This window comes from Poecilia reticulata, linkage group LG19 (assembly GCF_000633615.1).
Source record: "Poecilia reticulata strain Guanapo linkage group LG19, Guppy_female_1.0+MT, whole genome shotgun sequence".
NCBI classification, from domain to species: domain Eukaryota; kingdom Metazoa; phylum Chordata; class Actinopteri; order Cyprinodontiformes; family Poeciliidae; genus Poecilia; species Poecilia reticulata.
In genome coordinates, this window is record NC_024349.1 from 3495924 (window position 1) to 3510367 (window position 14444).

Consider the following 14444-nt stretch of genomic DNA (forward strand, 5'->3'; position numbering starts at 1 on the left):
ACACAGAAAGTTTGGTGGCTCTGTCTGTTTCTTTGTAGGAGATATAACAGTTTATTACTTTCTGGTGAGTCGGTGAACTTTGACCCCTGGTATCACCCCTTCAGCATGCATGAAAACTCACCATTTTGATAACTTTTAATCGGGCATGCCTTATGAACTGACCAAGTTTGAAGCCGATCCATCAAAAGCCCTAGGAGGAGTTCGATCAAATGCGAAGGCTATAAATGGCCAAAATGGGGTGAAATTCGCAAATTCAATCCAAGATGGCCGACTTCCTGTTTGACTTGCACTATGAGAATAATTGTAAATTCTGACTGTCTTGGGGAGTTCTACAAGTGTACCAAATTTCAAGTTTCTATGATAAAGTAAGTGAATAGGAAAGGTTCTTTTGAAATTTTCTAGGGGGCGCTGTTGAGCCATTTTTTTTGCGAATTTTGCGTAGACCTTAAAACACGTAAATTGTATACAGTCTCTATGGCTCCACCAATTTTGGTGAGTTTTTGAATATGTTAAAGCCCCCAAAAAGGAAATTCATTTGTCAGAAGAAAAAAAAAAAAATTTGAAAAACAATAGGCCTTCGCAGCGCTTAGCTGCGAAGGCCTAATAAATGATCATCAACACGTTTGACAGCAGCATCATCATAATTTCCAATATTCTGCAGCAGCACCAAAATACGTTTGGCTGCAGCACTGCAACAACGTTTCACTGTTCAGGAACGGCGTTGGACTATTCTGTGACACAAATTTGATTGACAGCGCTAAGACCCGCCTCCTGGCTCTGATTGGTTTATTTCCACAGATTATCTGTCTTATCCTGATAGTGAGATATTCAACAAATATGTAATAAGATGCTATTTGTAAAAAGTTTTAGCGCGTTGACGGTTCTGTTGGTCCGTTAGCGATGCTGGACGACCAGCACAGGCAGGAAATGGGCCGCAGAGCCATGGAGCTCCAAAACCTGGAGATGGCGAAGAGAAAAGCCGACCTGATCGACGACGCAAACTACAACGCAGCAAAGGTCAGATGTCTCCCTTCGTTCATGACCAAAGGTGGAAACGATTAACTGTGATTAATCGAATGTTGACATAATCATCAACTCATCTAGTAATCGATTAATCGTTACCTGGAGAAATACAGACTCTAAAAAAGGCTATTTCCTGAAATAATAAAACAGTCAGAGCAGTAATTAGCCAAACTTGGACCAAAACTGTTAACATTTTGCGATTAACATTAAAAAACTTATTTTTCTGTGAATCTGTTCTACCTGGAACTTCTGCAGTGGCAGTTTTAGCTTTAAAAATCTAAAATTAGTCACCTTTTTATCTTTTTATGTATTCCTTATACTGTATAAAAAGGCTTAATTGGGTCAATAAGAGGGCTGCACAGTGGCGCAGTTGGTAGAGCAAGAAGGTTTTGTGTTTGATTCCCGGCTCCTCCCCCACTTTGCTCCTCCAGACTAGCCAGCATGGAGTCTCCATGTTCTCCCTGTGCATGGTGGGTTTTCTCCAGGTACTCCGGTTTCCTCCCACAGTCCAAAAACATGACTGTCAGGTTAACTGGCCTCTCCAAATTGTCCCTAGGTGTGAGGTGTGTGTGTGCATGGTTGTGTGTCCTGTGTGTCTCTGTGTTGCCCTGCGACAGACTGGTGACCTGTCCAGGTGACCTGTCCAGGTGACCCCGCCTCTCGCCCGGAACGCCAGCCTGAGAGGCACCAGCACCTCCTGACCCACTGAGGGACGAGGGTGAAAGAAAATGGATGGATGAATAAGTAAAAAATGTGCAGAATGTGCCTAAGAAGAAAAATGGATTAATCGATGAACTGATTAGTGAAATAATCATGATTCAATCATTCAACAACCACTTGAGATTATTTATAAATTCAAAGACATTAAAAAATGTAACAGTAACATCATTCCTTTATGGAACGTTTGGCCATCTGCAGAAAAACCGTCAACATGTGAAAAGTTCAGGCTTTTCTGCTGAACATCGAAACAACGTAGAACTGATCTGGTGATTATGTTTGATCAATAATTGGATGGAAAAAGGTGCTTAATGTGAGATTTTTACAGAAACTGCTGTCTGAGGATTTTTCCATCTTAAATGCAAAACGTGTAAAGTTTGAATGGTTCATGCGGAGTCACTTCTTTATTTCCCGTTTTTCCCAAAAAGCTCGTTGAGAAAACGAACCGGGAACGGGAGCAGCGTGAGGATGTGGCTCTGGGCGCCCTGAGCATCCCCGCCCTCTTTCCCGGCGCCAACAGGAAGGATCCTGCAGAGACGCAGCAGCAGGTCACTCAGTTCCAGCTGCAACAGGTTCTGGAGAAGAAGGTAGGAAGCCGCCTGAACCGGATCCGTCCAGCTGAGGACGGATCCGGTTCAGGCGCGTCTCTGATCCACCGATCCGCGTTTCCACTTCTGATATCTGAGGTTTAGTATCGGATCCGATGACGATGAATTAAAACGATTGTTCACAGACTTCATGATTCACTTTGTTTTGGATATTTAACATATTTTCCAGTTTTAAATGTTCATTAGAATTTAAAGTTTATTCTTGACAATTTGTTCTTGCATTATTGTGCCATTTCAAAATATTATCATTTATCGCAATAACTTCTGGAACAATTTATTATTGTGACAGGCACAGAGGCAATATTATGTAAAATCTATTTTTTTTTTTAGCTTCATGTCAAATTTTAACGTTTTCCCTACTAAAAACAAACCTGGAGTGTTGCGTTGATCTCCATGGCAACCATTCAGCTGTTCAAAACGCCTCGGTGGACCTAGCCCCGCCTTCGAGGCGTAGCTCCTCCCCCACTCTGCTCCTTCAGACTAGCCAGCAGCAATTAGCAACCAGCTGCTGAGCTCATTATAGGAGCTGCTGCTCAGAGCGACGCTGGTAAAAACGTTAAAGGGTTAATAGAGGAGCCATGTTGGGATGACTTCCTGGAGGCGGAGCTTCAGAAAGAGCAGGAGCTTCTTAAAGAGACAGAGGCCCAAATTCAAGGTGTTAAATCAGAAAGTCCAATTTCTTTTAAGTTATATTTGATATATTCAGTATTTTGATAAGAGCTGAAGGTAACATAGTTTGCTTGTGCTATGAAGTGGCTCTGTGCTGCTGGAAAACACGACCTGGACCTTTAACGTCGCGTGGTGCGTCTGTGCTGCAGAGGCTGGAGAGGGAGAGGAATCAGTGGGAGGAGGAACAGGACCGGCTGCTGCTGAACTCGGCCCGCAGCGCCCTGCTGCTGGAGCGGCTGCAGGAGAAGCAGAACAAGCAGCTGAGGAAACACATGGACAGCGTCAACGCTCAGCTGGCCCAGATCCAGCTGCAGGAGTCAGTGGCGTCCGCAGAGCCGTGACCGGCGCCCTCTCACCGCAGACTGACGCTTTCTCTCTCTCTCGTCTCGTTTCCAGGAGGCCAGACCTGAAGAGGGGGCGGATCGACGACAGCTTCTTCGCCCAGTTCCACACCTGCACCAGATGACGCGCGGTGACGTCACAGCGCCGCGAGACGATCTAACATTAAACTGGAATAAACCGTTTCCGATTTATTTTCACACAAGAGCACTAAATGTTTAAATCAACTTCACAGCTTTGCAATTAAATAATTAAACCAGTGGTCCCCAAACCTTTTCCTGTGAGAGCCACATAACTTTTCCCTACTCTGGTGGAGCCCGGAGTCAGTTTGTAACAGAAAAAGTGTTACACGGTTATCAACTGCGCTGCCGGAAATTGTTGGAGGGGGGGCGTTTCTTGATTGATTAGTCCGTTAGTCAGTATCGTGAGTTAAAATTTTCACCAAAGTAAAATGTTCGTTTTTGTGGCCCATCTGTATCTTATTTTGAAGGGATATGTAAATGTTACCATAGCGACCAGAGTCAGAGCGTTTGGGCTGCGGTCGAGAGGAGATGAGTAGAGCTTGTGAGTCTTAAGTCTAGTTTAGACAGAAAGATTTAAGAATGTCGGCCGATTCTCCAAACCTCTGTGACCACAGAGCTGATAAAAGTCCAACAGGTTCGATCGGTTCGTGTGTCCAAGGCAGGAGCAACACGAACCGATTCCAGTCACGAACATCCCGATTCCAGAGGATAATCCAGTAAAACCCCCAACATAGCGGGAATTTAGAATAACCAAACACGGATGAGGATGTAGACGCAATAGTGATAGTTTGTGGAATCATTTTAAGAGATAAAAGACGTAACAAAAAGAAAAGGCGGTGGATAAATGATGACGGGAGCAGCCGCTCTATTTGCTGCACTATGATTTGGAGGTGAATGATTTTTCATAGTTAACATTTTTAACTGAATAAACATAATAATGACCTTTAGATTTAATAATAAACATTTCTACATATCATCTCTGATATCCACCGGACTCTCTGTTGCTCCATATGTCAGCTGTTTGGATTCCCCTCTGTTCTGACGTCACCGCGCTTTCTGATTGGCTACCTGTCACATTCAGCAGGTTTTATTCTCGTTCCCAGTCAGGGAAAAACCCACAGGCTGCGATAAACACCAACATGCAGAAGCCTTATCTGACGGTTCACCACCACCCAACCCCAACCCCCCCAGTTTGGGTACCACTGAATTAAACCACTGACAAAATCAGCAACAAAAAAACATTTTTCTGCTAAATTATTGAATAAACAGACAGCAAAGATATTTATAGTTTTTAATCTGTTCTTCAAACATCAGATTGGAGAAAAGTTTTATTCTAGTCATGCAGCTCTCCAGAGTTTCTCTGATCATTCGTGGAGCGTCTCTGTTACTACAACTGCTTTTAGCACAACAATAGTCAGAAAAACCCTGAATACCGACGAGGTTTCCAGTGGTTGGCCTGTTGGAGCGATGAGCCGCTTAACAGCATCAGAAACCAAAACGACAACAATCATTAAAGATGCTGCAGTGACACCTGCTACCAAGTCGATGGTTTGCTTTTATTTTTTAACAAACGTGTTTCCTGCCACTTTTGCCCGTTTTCCCTGTCCATGCTCAATTTCATTAACATTTTATTTAGTTTTTAAACTTTTACTTTACCAACATTGAGATTTAAAAACTCTTTTTAAGGGAGAAACAGAAATGACACAAAATGTTTAAATTGGCTACAGACGTTCATAATCATTTTAATTATTGCTTCATTTGTTTGATATTTAAACCGTTTCCATGTTTTTATTACATTTGAGAAAATGTACTTGCATTAATTTGCCATCAGTTAATTTGTCGCAGTTGAAAATAGTTTCAAAATGACAACAATATTGTTTATTTCTATTAATCAACTGGAAAGTTGGTTTTTTGTGACAGACCTAAAGTAATCGTTAGCTGCAGCACTAGTGCCGGTCAGCAGATAATCGATAGTTGAAAGTAATCAATGTTTCCCCTGACTGAAATGACGCAGCAGCTGTTTGGGTTTATTCCTGAACGTGTTGAGGATCATCTGCTCCAGCTGGACAGAACTCAACATGACATCCCTTTCTTATTGGTCTTCAGAAGTTGGTTTCCAGCCACGAACTCGGTCCATTTTCTCTGCCACAGAACCAGCGCCTCTTCCTGCTGCTTCGGCGTCAAAGCGCTGAACCTGAAACAGAGACGGGAAAGTTGAGACCGCGACCCGCGGGCCCAGTGGGGGCCGTCCGGGCGCAGCGCCACCTGATGGAGTTCATGGCCAGCTGCTTCAGGGAGCCGACGTGGGACTTCAAACCGCCGAAACCCACGAACGCCTCGTAGAAGTCGAAGGAGAGCGGCGAGGAGCCGAACATGGCCGGGTCGTCGGAGCTGATGACCAGCGGGTGATCCTCCATCATCAGAGCGGCGGCGGGGTGATTCCGCAGATCCTTCACCAGCTTCAGCACCTGGAGGGGTCAGAGGTCACAGGGGTCAACAGGAGCGACAGTAATTCAACTCGCTGGACGTGAAACACATTAATAAAAATAAAAATCTGCCGGGATCTGTCCCATTTCTTTGTCTGAAGAGAAAAGATTATACATCAATAACCTTCTAATACCATTTCTGTTATTTCAGAAACAAATGAAATTATTTTAAATAACTAAATTTTAAAATAACTTACTATGGACTCAGATTTTAAGTATGATTTGAGTAATTTGTTTGTTTGACGTCTAAAGGGTCTGAAGTTTTAATTTTCTGACAAACTAAATTTTGGATTTTATCTGATCCCATCTGATCATAAATCTGGATTATAGGACTAAATTAATCTGAAATGACGGAAAGAGATGCATTGTGGGAGACGTTCAGCAGCAGTACCTGGTTGGAGATGGGGCACACCTCCACAGCCACGCGCCTCTTCCTGGACAGATCTTTGGCCACCGGGTGGCGCTGCAGCGCAAACCCGTGGCCGATGCGCGACGTGTTGAGCAGCAGAGCGTCCAGCAGGTTCTGATCCACTTCGGTTCCCTCACCGTCTGCTCACAGCACAACATCATGTCCGTTCCTTCTGCTCTGAATGGCAGATCTACGTTAATCTGGACCTGGAGAAACTAATTATTTATGCAGAATCTCATTTTATCCCGTCACCACGACGACGACGTTTGAGCCAAACTAAACTACAAAGTCAGTTACATGGAATATTATTCCAATTGTTTTAATGGCTGCATCTCTTTTTAAATGAAATCAACTTTTGTTTTAAAAAACATCAGGTTTAGATTAACATGCATGAAAAATAATAACTGCAGGTCAGATTAATTACCGTTAGTTCAGCATAAATTAAGTCATCAACCAATCAGCTTCTTAGAGGAGGTTCTCATTTCAGCCACACTTAAAACGTCGTTAATAACTATTACTATTGGATAATTAAAGAAAAAAAACCTCCAAACAGACTGAACATGTAATCAGCTCTTGATAAATCATGAAATAACTCATTATTCTACGTTTTCAAGGAGGCTGAGCTCAGTCTCTGAATATTTAGTTATCAAACTAAACCTTCATTTCACGGCTAAACAGAAATAAATATTTGGCTCTACAAACTACAACAGCTGAGCCAAATATTTAGTGGACCTGAAAATGATTTAGCTTTAAATGAAATATTTAGCAAGTGGCTCAGTGAATTAAGAACTAACAGCTACGTGTATCAACTGAAACTGTAGCTAAATATTTAGCTTAACTAAATACTTATGTTGAAACTGACATTAAACGTGAATGAACAGGTTATTTTGCTTTTACCCTCTGAAAACAAAATAACCAAAAGTATTGCTGTTAATTTGTGTAACAAACTTTATGCCCATAATTTAGAAACTGCTTATTTACTCAGATTATTTTTATCTATTATTGTTTGTTTGACGATTGTAAATTTTTAGCGTGAGAAAACAGAAGAAGAAGAATCTGAAAGTGTGGAAATACGTTTTGCTCCACTGTAGTTGTGACAACAACAATTTGCTCATCTGAGCATCTGAACTTATAAAAATAATCCAGCATTTATAATCTGGGTTAAACGAGGCGCGCGCGGCCTCAGGTGTCTGACCGGGACTCACTCGTCTCCCCGGCGTGGAAGAAGTACGGCAGCGTGACGCCTTGCTCCGCAGGCAGCGCCAGGGCGTCCCTGAAGTACCACAGCGTCTTGCCCTGGTCCTCCCGGCCCACCTGGACACGCAGGCAGACGTTACAGAACCAGAACCAGCAGCTTTACACTCAGCAGCTCTTGTTGGGCCTCACCAGGTCAAAACCGGCCAGGAAGTCAGGAAAGTCCTTCTGCAGCCGCATCGCCTCCTTCACAGCTGCAGCGACCACCGACAGTTCAGCGTGCCTAAAGAGCGAAACACGGTCAGCCACAGCAGCAAACGATTCCCCCAGCAGTCTGACCTCTGACCCCTCAGACAATCATACAGAATATGGAAAATAACATATTCAATAATTATTACATTTATTTAGCATAGATGCTAACTTGAATTTAGCCACGGGTGGAAACATTTATTATGAGGTAATAAATAATTCTACCAATAACTGAATGATGAAAGTCTTCAGTCTGCTGCTTTGGTCTCTACTAGCATTTTTCTATTTATGTTTTAATTTTATTTGTTGTTTCTGTTGTTTTGTTTATGTATTTTGGATGTTTAAAATGTCTTCCAGTGTTAAATGTTCATTAGAATTTAAAGTTTATTGATCTTTATAATTACCCTTATATTACAGGAAAACATCAATATTATCGTTTATCACAGTAACTTCTGGAACATTTGTTACCTGCAGCCCTGTGTGCTGGACAACCCTGAAGACTTGCCATGAAAGTGCCTGGTTCTGGACCCGACGGGTCGAATCGGTTCAGACTCACCTGTGATTTGTGAAGATGATTCTGGCTCCGTAGAAATCCGGGTGAGTGGAGATGAACTGCTTGGTGAGGTCCTGGTAGGCCTGCAGGGTCCAGGCCTGGTCATGGCTGCTGCCGTCCAGCTCGTACACCTGCAGGTGAAATACCTGGTTATTACCTGGTTAACACCTGGTTATTACCTGGCTAATACCTGGCTAACACCTGGCTAACACATGGTTAACACGTGGCTAACACATGGTTAACACCTGGCTAATACCTGGTTATCACATGGTTATAAACTGGTTAACACATGGTTAATATCTGGTTAATACCTGGTTATCACATGGCTAACACCTGGCTAACACCTGGCTAATTACTGGTTAACACATGGCTAACACCTGGTTATCACATGGCTAACACCTGGCTAACACCTGGCTAATAACTGGTTAACACCTGGCTAACACCTGGCTACCACCTAGCTATCACCTGGCTAGCACCTAGCTAACACCTGGCTATCACCTGGCTATCACCTGGCAATCACCAGGCTAACACCTGGCTAACACCTGGCTAACACCTAGCTATCACCTGGCTATCACCTAGCTAACACTTGGTTAACACCTGGCTATCACCTAGCTAAAACCTGGCTATCACCTAGCTAAAACCTGGCAATCACCTGGCAATCACCAGGCTAACACCAGGCTAACACCTGGTTAACACCTGGTTAACACCTGGTTAATACCTGGATATCACCTGGCTATCACCTGGCTATCACGTAGCTAACACCTGGCGGGGTGAGTCGCCGTCATGGCGGGCCGGTCCGAACCTGAGGGAGGAGCGCGCGCAGCTCCAGGTACATGACATTGTCTGCGTAGAATTGGTTCAGGGCCTCCATGTAGTAATCCCTGAAGACGGGGGCAAAGGTCACCAGCCCCCACAAGGCCCCGAAGGCCGCCTCGAAGCGGGCCCAGACCACTTCCTGGCTGGGGTACTCCGTCTCCGGATCCCGGTCCGTAAACAGCGTCAGATTACCTCTAATGCTGAGGAAGAGGACGATGAAGAGGAGGATGATGAAGAGGAGGAGGATGAAGAGTCACCAGAGCGAAGGCCCAACTGACCCCCGGTACCATCCGGTTTATTTGCAGCTGGAATAACTAGAACATTACTGAATATCAACTAATCCACAAGTTAAAGGATTTAATGTTTATGTGGCTCCAGATACAGTTTAATGACAAAAACAACAATTTGAGAGAATTTTACTTGGACTGGACCACTATCCTGTTTAAAAATGTCTTAAATGAACATTAATAAAAAACACAGTTTGTATAGGAAACTGATTCCCTCTTAGTTCTTTTGCTCGTTTCATAATTGATGACTTTACAACGTTTTTATGAAGAAATGCTGAAGTATGCAAATAAACCTGAAAATAAATGGTTTTTAAATTAAAGTAAAATTTCCTTGTCAAATTCTCAAAACAGAAATTCCAAAGCCAATAAGAAGAAAAACTGAACTAAAAATATTCCACATTGTTTCTCTCTCAGAAATGATCAACAGTCGGATACAACAATAAAAATGATAAAACTCATTAAATGTGCAAAAAGATAAAATAAAGTTCTTTTTATTGGAGCAGCACAAACTTAACTGTGAAGTTTTAGCACATTTATCCAACTAAAACATAAAAAAATAGTGTTCCTAACCCAGTAGGTGGCGCCAAACTGACAACTCGGGTTTATTTTCTGAAAAATAAACACGAGTGAAGCATTTTTTAGGTCTAGAAACCTGTAATTAGTGACTTCCTGCTTCCCTGGGACTCAAACGCATTTGCATCCACATTCTCTTACCGCCTCCTGATAACGGGAAAGACAAGCGAACATGCTGTTCAAGTCAGAAAATGTTTGTTAAACTTCATAAGTAGTTAAATCTGCAGTCATCAGAAACAGCTTCAACCGTGCCGTCAGGACGTGAAAAGGGAAAGAGTGACGCCTGGTGGTGGGAGTCGGTATTACAGGTCTGTTTCTATCACAAACATGCAGCTCAGGCAGATTCTCCTCACATTGAGACGTCTGCAACGCGTGTTGGGTGAAAAACACACTCTGTTAAAGCACGGTGGAGGACCTGTGGTGCTGCGGGTCCCTTTTGCTTCCAGAAACCTTGCTTAGAAAACCTGTTTTCAATATCAGGACAATAAAAATCTAGTGTAATCTGGCAGCAAAAACATCCCATAATCACAGCAATGGTTCGACAGACTCAAAAACCAAGAAACACTAATTTCTAAAAATTAAATTAACTCTGCATAGAAGAGAATATGCAACAGCAAATAAAAGATTTCAACAAATGTTTTCCATAGGTGCCAATAATTTTGCCACTCCTGTCTAGTAGCATTATTACTTTTATCTAAATTCAGTTAACATTTGTGTAACTAAAGATTTTAGGCCATTTTTATTGGAAAATGTCTGAAGCTAAAAAAAAAAACAGAAATAATTGATTAGCTGTCCATCTTTTGCGTGAAACCTTTTGGGGTCACCTGTTGTCCAGGTCGGTCACGTTGCCCGTCTTGGCGCGCAGACTCTGCAGCAGGACCCAGGGGGAGCAGCGCTCCACGGGTTTGGGCCCCTGCGACGCGAAGACGAAGCGGACGGACGCGCCGTCGGTGAAGCACATGTAGCAGTGCGGCCGATACGTCGCGTTCTTCACCAGCCACTCCACGTCCACCATGGCGAAGTCATGGACGTGAAGGACGCCGCCTGATTAACCATTAAAAACCAAAGAAACGGATTTGTTCGTGTTATTTTTAAATGCACACTTTGTCTGTTTTATGTTTAAATGTGTATCTATGTGGGTCGACTGCTGGGTGGATTATACAAGATTGTTTTCTTCATATTATTTTTGTTTATGTTCATTTTAAACTGTAAGTGAATTAAATAAAACACATAAAAAGTTTGTTTCTGTTTAGTCGTCGTTAGGATTGTTCCTCTGCAGGATAAACTAACCTCCTTTCCTCACTTTCTTCTCCTACTACTCTCCCATTTGCTGCCATTTCAACGGTTAACTTTCTGCTTTCTCTCGGGTCGGTTCTGATTGGCTGAGATCATGCCGTCTCAATCGCCTGCCAGTAACTTTCTGCTTTATCATAGAAAGTTCTCCTGGTTCAGTTCTTCAGATTTTTCCTGCTCCGTCGTGGATCGTGGTGCAGGGGAATGAAAAGTTTTGAGCTCATGGGACTCCCAACTGTCAACGGTCATGAGACCTTGAAACGTTTGGATGTTTCGACCAATAGCGTCCTTCCCTTCGGTGGAGTTTGGCTCCACAGCTGGAGTTGTTACTTTTTTATCTCCCTTCTGACTTTTTGTATCAAATTAACTTTTACTGAAGCACACAAACGTCATTTTTCAGCTCAAAGCCTCCAGGAATGCTACAATAACCCATTTCCTGACCAACAACATAATTATTCTCCTACGATGGCCGCTGGCACTGAGCCAGGTTCCGGTTCTGGTTCTGCTGAAGGTTTCTTCCTGTTAAAGGGGAGTTTTTCCTCTTCGACTCGATGCTCTGCTGGGTTTCCTTAGACGGAAACTTTTTAAATTAATTTGAATAATAAACTGAACTAATTTATATCTAGGATCAATTAGGATCAATTGGATTAAAATGACTTTTTTTGTAAAAGAAAAAAAAAAGATGTCTTGAGATAACATCTGTTGTGCTGTTGGCTCACTGTTGTCATAGCAACTCCATAGCGACTGCCTACCAAGATGGCCGTCAGTTACACCGTTGTGAGTGTGACATCACAGGATGGATGATCCACATCCAGTCAACTGGAACGGATGTGACTGAACTGAAATTAGTTTTTTTGTAAAGTGAATCGAGGCGACGTTTGTTGTGAAATGTTTACATGCAAACCTAACCCACTGTGTAACACCAGGAACGATAATCAAATGAGCAAATATCGGTCTGCTGCTACATCAACCTTTAGTCAGTGGGAGCATAAAATCTAAGAACTGAGATCATTTTCTGAAACCAGATATGTACAACACTGTAAAAACTCAGTAAGCTGAACTCGTTCTGCTTTTTACCTTTTGGCATCTCCTGCAGCAGCCCGAAGAGGGGACTCGCCTGGATGAGGCGCCGGGCCTTGAAGAAGTGCATGGAGGGCGGGAAGTCTTTCCTGGACATCTCGTCCTGCTTCAGTTTGGCCAGCAGAGCGTCCAGCCGCTGCTCAGCGTCCGTCAGCACCATCCCGCCGCCGATCTGCATGGACGCCTCCAGCTCTATGAGCGCCTTCCGCTGCATGGGGTCCGGGGCGCACCGCACCCGGGCCAGGCCGCACAGAAACAGGCAGGCCGCCGCCACCAGGGGGCGCTGCAGCTGGACCGCCATCCTCTGACAACTGGAGAGAACAAATTACCCGACAGAGAACCAAAACTGACACAGTGTAGATGCATAAATTAAATTTTCTATACTCATTTCAATAATTTATCAAATTAACAATGGTTCTGATTTTCTGCATCTGGAACCAGAACCAAACATGGAGAAGCAGCATTCAGTTTCTATGTGCATAGATCTGGAACTATCAGAAAACTGAAAATCAGCTGAGTTTTTTTAAATCACGAGCTGCTTTTGAGTCGTAATATATGAAACACTGACCAGCCTATTTAATGTGTGTTGATGATTTTGACGTAATGTTTGTCACTGCATGACGTTTTTATGATGTGACGCCTTTTGACCCGTCTTTCTGCTGAGACATAATATGCAAATTAACTTGACTGATTCATTTAAATTGCTTTATGTGGAAAAGAAATGCTCTACACCTTGTATGTCAAACAGAAATGCAATAATTTCTGTATTTATTGAAGCATTTCAGAGTCAAACACATATTTAGCTTCAACCCACCAGACTGAGCAGAGCTGACCTACAGGTGACGTCAGCAGGTGTAGCTCCAAACATTTTTACCCATCAGCCCCCTGGTGGTGAATGTTTTTATTTAATGTCCATTTTAGTTTCAGTTAACTATTTTAATCAGTGGGTAAGAGCAAATATGTAACAAGTGTTTCTAAGCGAGACATTGCTTTTATCTGGAGAAAACAAGATACATGTGTTGCAGATATTTCACTGTTACAATGACAAAAACATTTCTATTCTAGGGTTTCATTAAAAAAAGCGACATTTATCTCAGTTCACGGTACTTCATGACCCATTTTTAAGCTTTTCCTTTCACTGAACTTTCCTTCCCTATGCATGGACACAGCGCTGTGAACAGTCACTGGTTTGATCCAATATTCTGATCATTTTGTTTTCATCGCCAGGGAGCCAAAAAGTAATCAGTAATTAAAATAAGTTAATATTATTACTGTTGATATTAATGATATTTATATTATCCATATTATTCTTTTGTCAGCAGGTCGGGTCACATTAGTGGGTTTTATTTATCTGGACCGAGGATAAAAACGTCTGTATAAAAGTAACGGCAGAACCGCTGCTTGTGCGTGCAGAACGGAAAATAGTCGCTTTGCATCACAGAGGAGTCGCTGAACCTCCTCACATGTTGGCAACAACCGGCTTAAAAGCAGAATGAGCCGATAATCAACAAATTCAGAAGCTGATGATAAAGGCGCAGGAAGACAGAGACACAAAGGGGATACATGTGATTTTACCTGGTGGAGTTGTTAGCGGCTTCGTTCGGGCAGCAGGTGGAGGAACAAAAGCTCCGCAGGGTAGCTGAACTCCGGCTGTGGGTCACTTCGGCAGTAAGGAGGACTTACTGACGGACACGGCGACGGACAGAGCTGTTTTCACCACTTTCTGACGAGCTGTCACAAATAAACCGACAGGGGGCTGAACCTTGCCCTGCGCACTGACTTCCAGGCACAAAGCCCCGCCTCCTGTGTTGTGATTGGCTGAAAGAGGACGTTCCTCGCTATTTAATTGGTTCATCTGATGTAAAAAGACAACTGCGAGAGGAGGAAAAGGAAATCCATTTTGCATATTATTTTTGTTTTGGTGGGTTTTATTTATCTTCTTATGTTTTAAAATAAATGAAACTGAAAAGCGTTTTACAAAAAGAGGATAGAAACTTCTTTTAGCACCTGAATGTATTAATTGTGTCCTTTTAAACTGGTTAATTTCTACGTGGGATGAGGTTTTAACAGGATGCTGTTGCCTTTTTGATTCAAACATGTGACCCGATCTTCTGAAAAAATAATA

At 42.8% G+C, this 14444-nt stretch overlaps 2 protein-coding genes across 2 annotated transcripts in view; one reads left to right on the top strand and one right to left on the bottom strand.

Moving 5' to 3' along the window:
* ribc2 (RIB43A domain with coiled-coils 2) overlaps positions 1-3555 on the top strand; it is a 17872-nt gene extending 14317 nt beyond the window's left edge. The window contains exons 4-7 of the mRNA XM_008436484.2: positions 899-1017; positions 2169-2327; positions 3167-3333; positions 3414-3555. Of these exons, the coding sequence (XP_008434706.1) occupies positions 899-1017; positions 2169-2327; positions 3167-3333; positions 3414-3483 (515 nt within the window). The 3' untranslated portion in view covers positions 3484-3555. The remainder of the gene's footprint in view (positions 1-898; positions 1018-2168; positions 2328-3166; positions 3334-3413) is intronic.
* A 1687-nt stretch (positions 3556-5242) lies between these two features.
* Positions 5243-14097, bottom strand: ada2a (adenosine deaminase 2a). Its single transcript, XM_008436486.2, has 10 exons — positions 13895-14097; positions 12317-12630; positions 10771-10990; positions 9073-9286; positions 8274-8401; positions 7661-7751; positions 7480-7588; positions 6257-6414; positions 5645-5847; positions 5243-5573 (listed from the first exon to the last, which is right to left on the bottom strand). The coding sequence occupies exons 2-10, from the start codon at positions 12618-12620 to the stop codon at positions 5453-5455; spliced, it is 1548 nt and encodes a 515-aa protein (XP_008434708.1). The 5' UTR covers positions 12621-12630; positions 13895-14097; the 3' UTR covers positions 5243-5452.
* Between the last annotated feature and the right edge of the window lie 347 nt (positions 14098-14444).

Coding starts and splice junctions, on each gene's coding strand:
- ada2a (XM_008436486.2), bottom strand. CDS start 12,620: ATGGCGGTCCAGCTGCAGCGCCCCCTGGTGGCGGCGGCCTGCCTGTTT. Junction 9,287..10,770: donor GTGACCGACCTGGACAACAG/GTGACCCCAAAA, acceptor CCTCTTCCTCAG/CATTAGAGGTAATCTGACGC. Junction 7,589..7,660: donor TCCTGGCCGGTTTTGACCTG/GTGAGGCCCAAC, acceptor CTGCGTGTCCAG/GTGGGCCGGGAGGACCAGGG.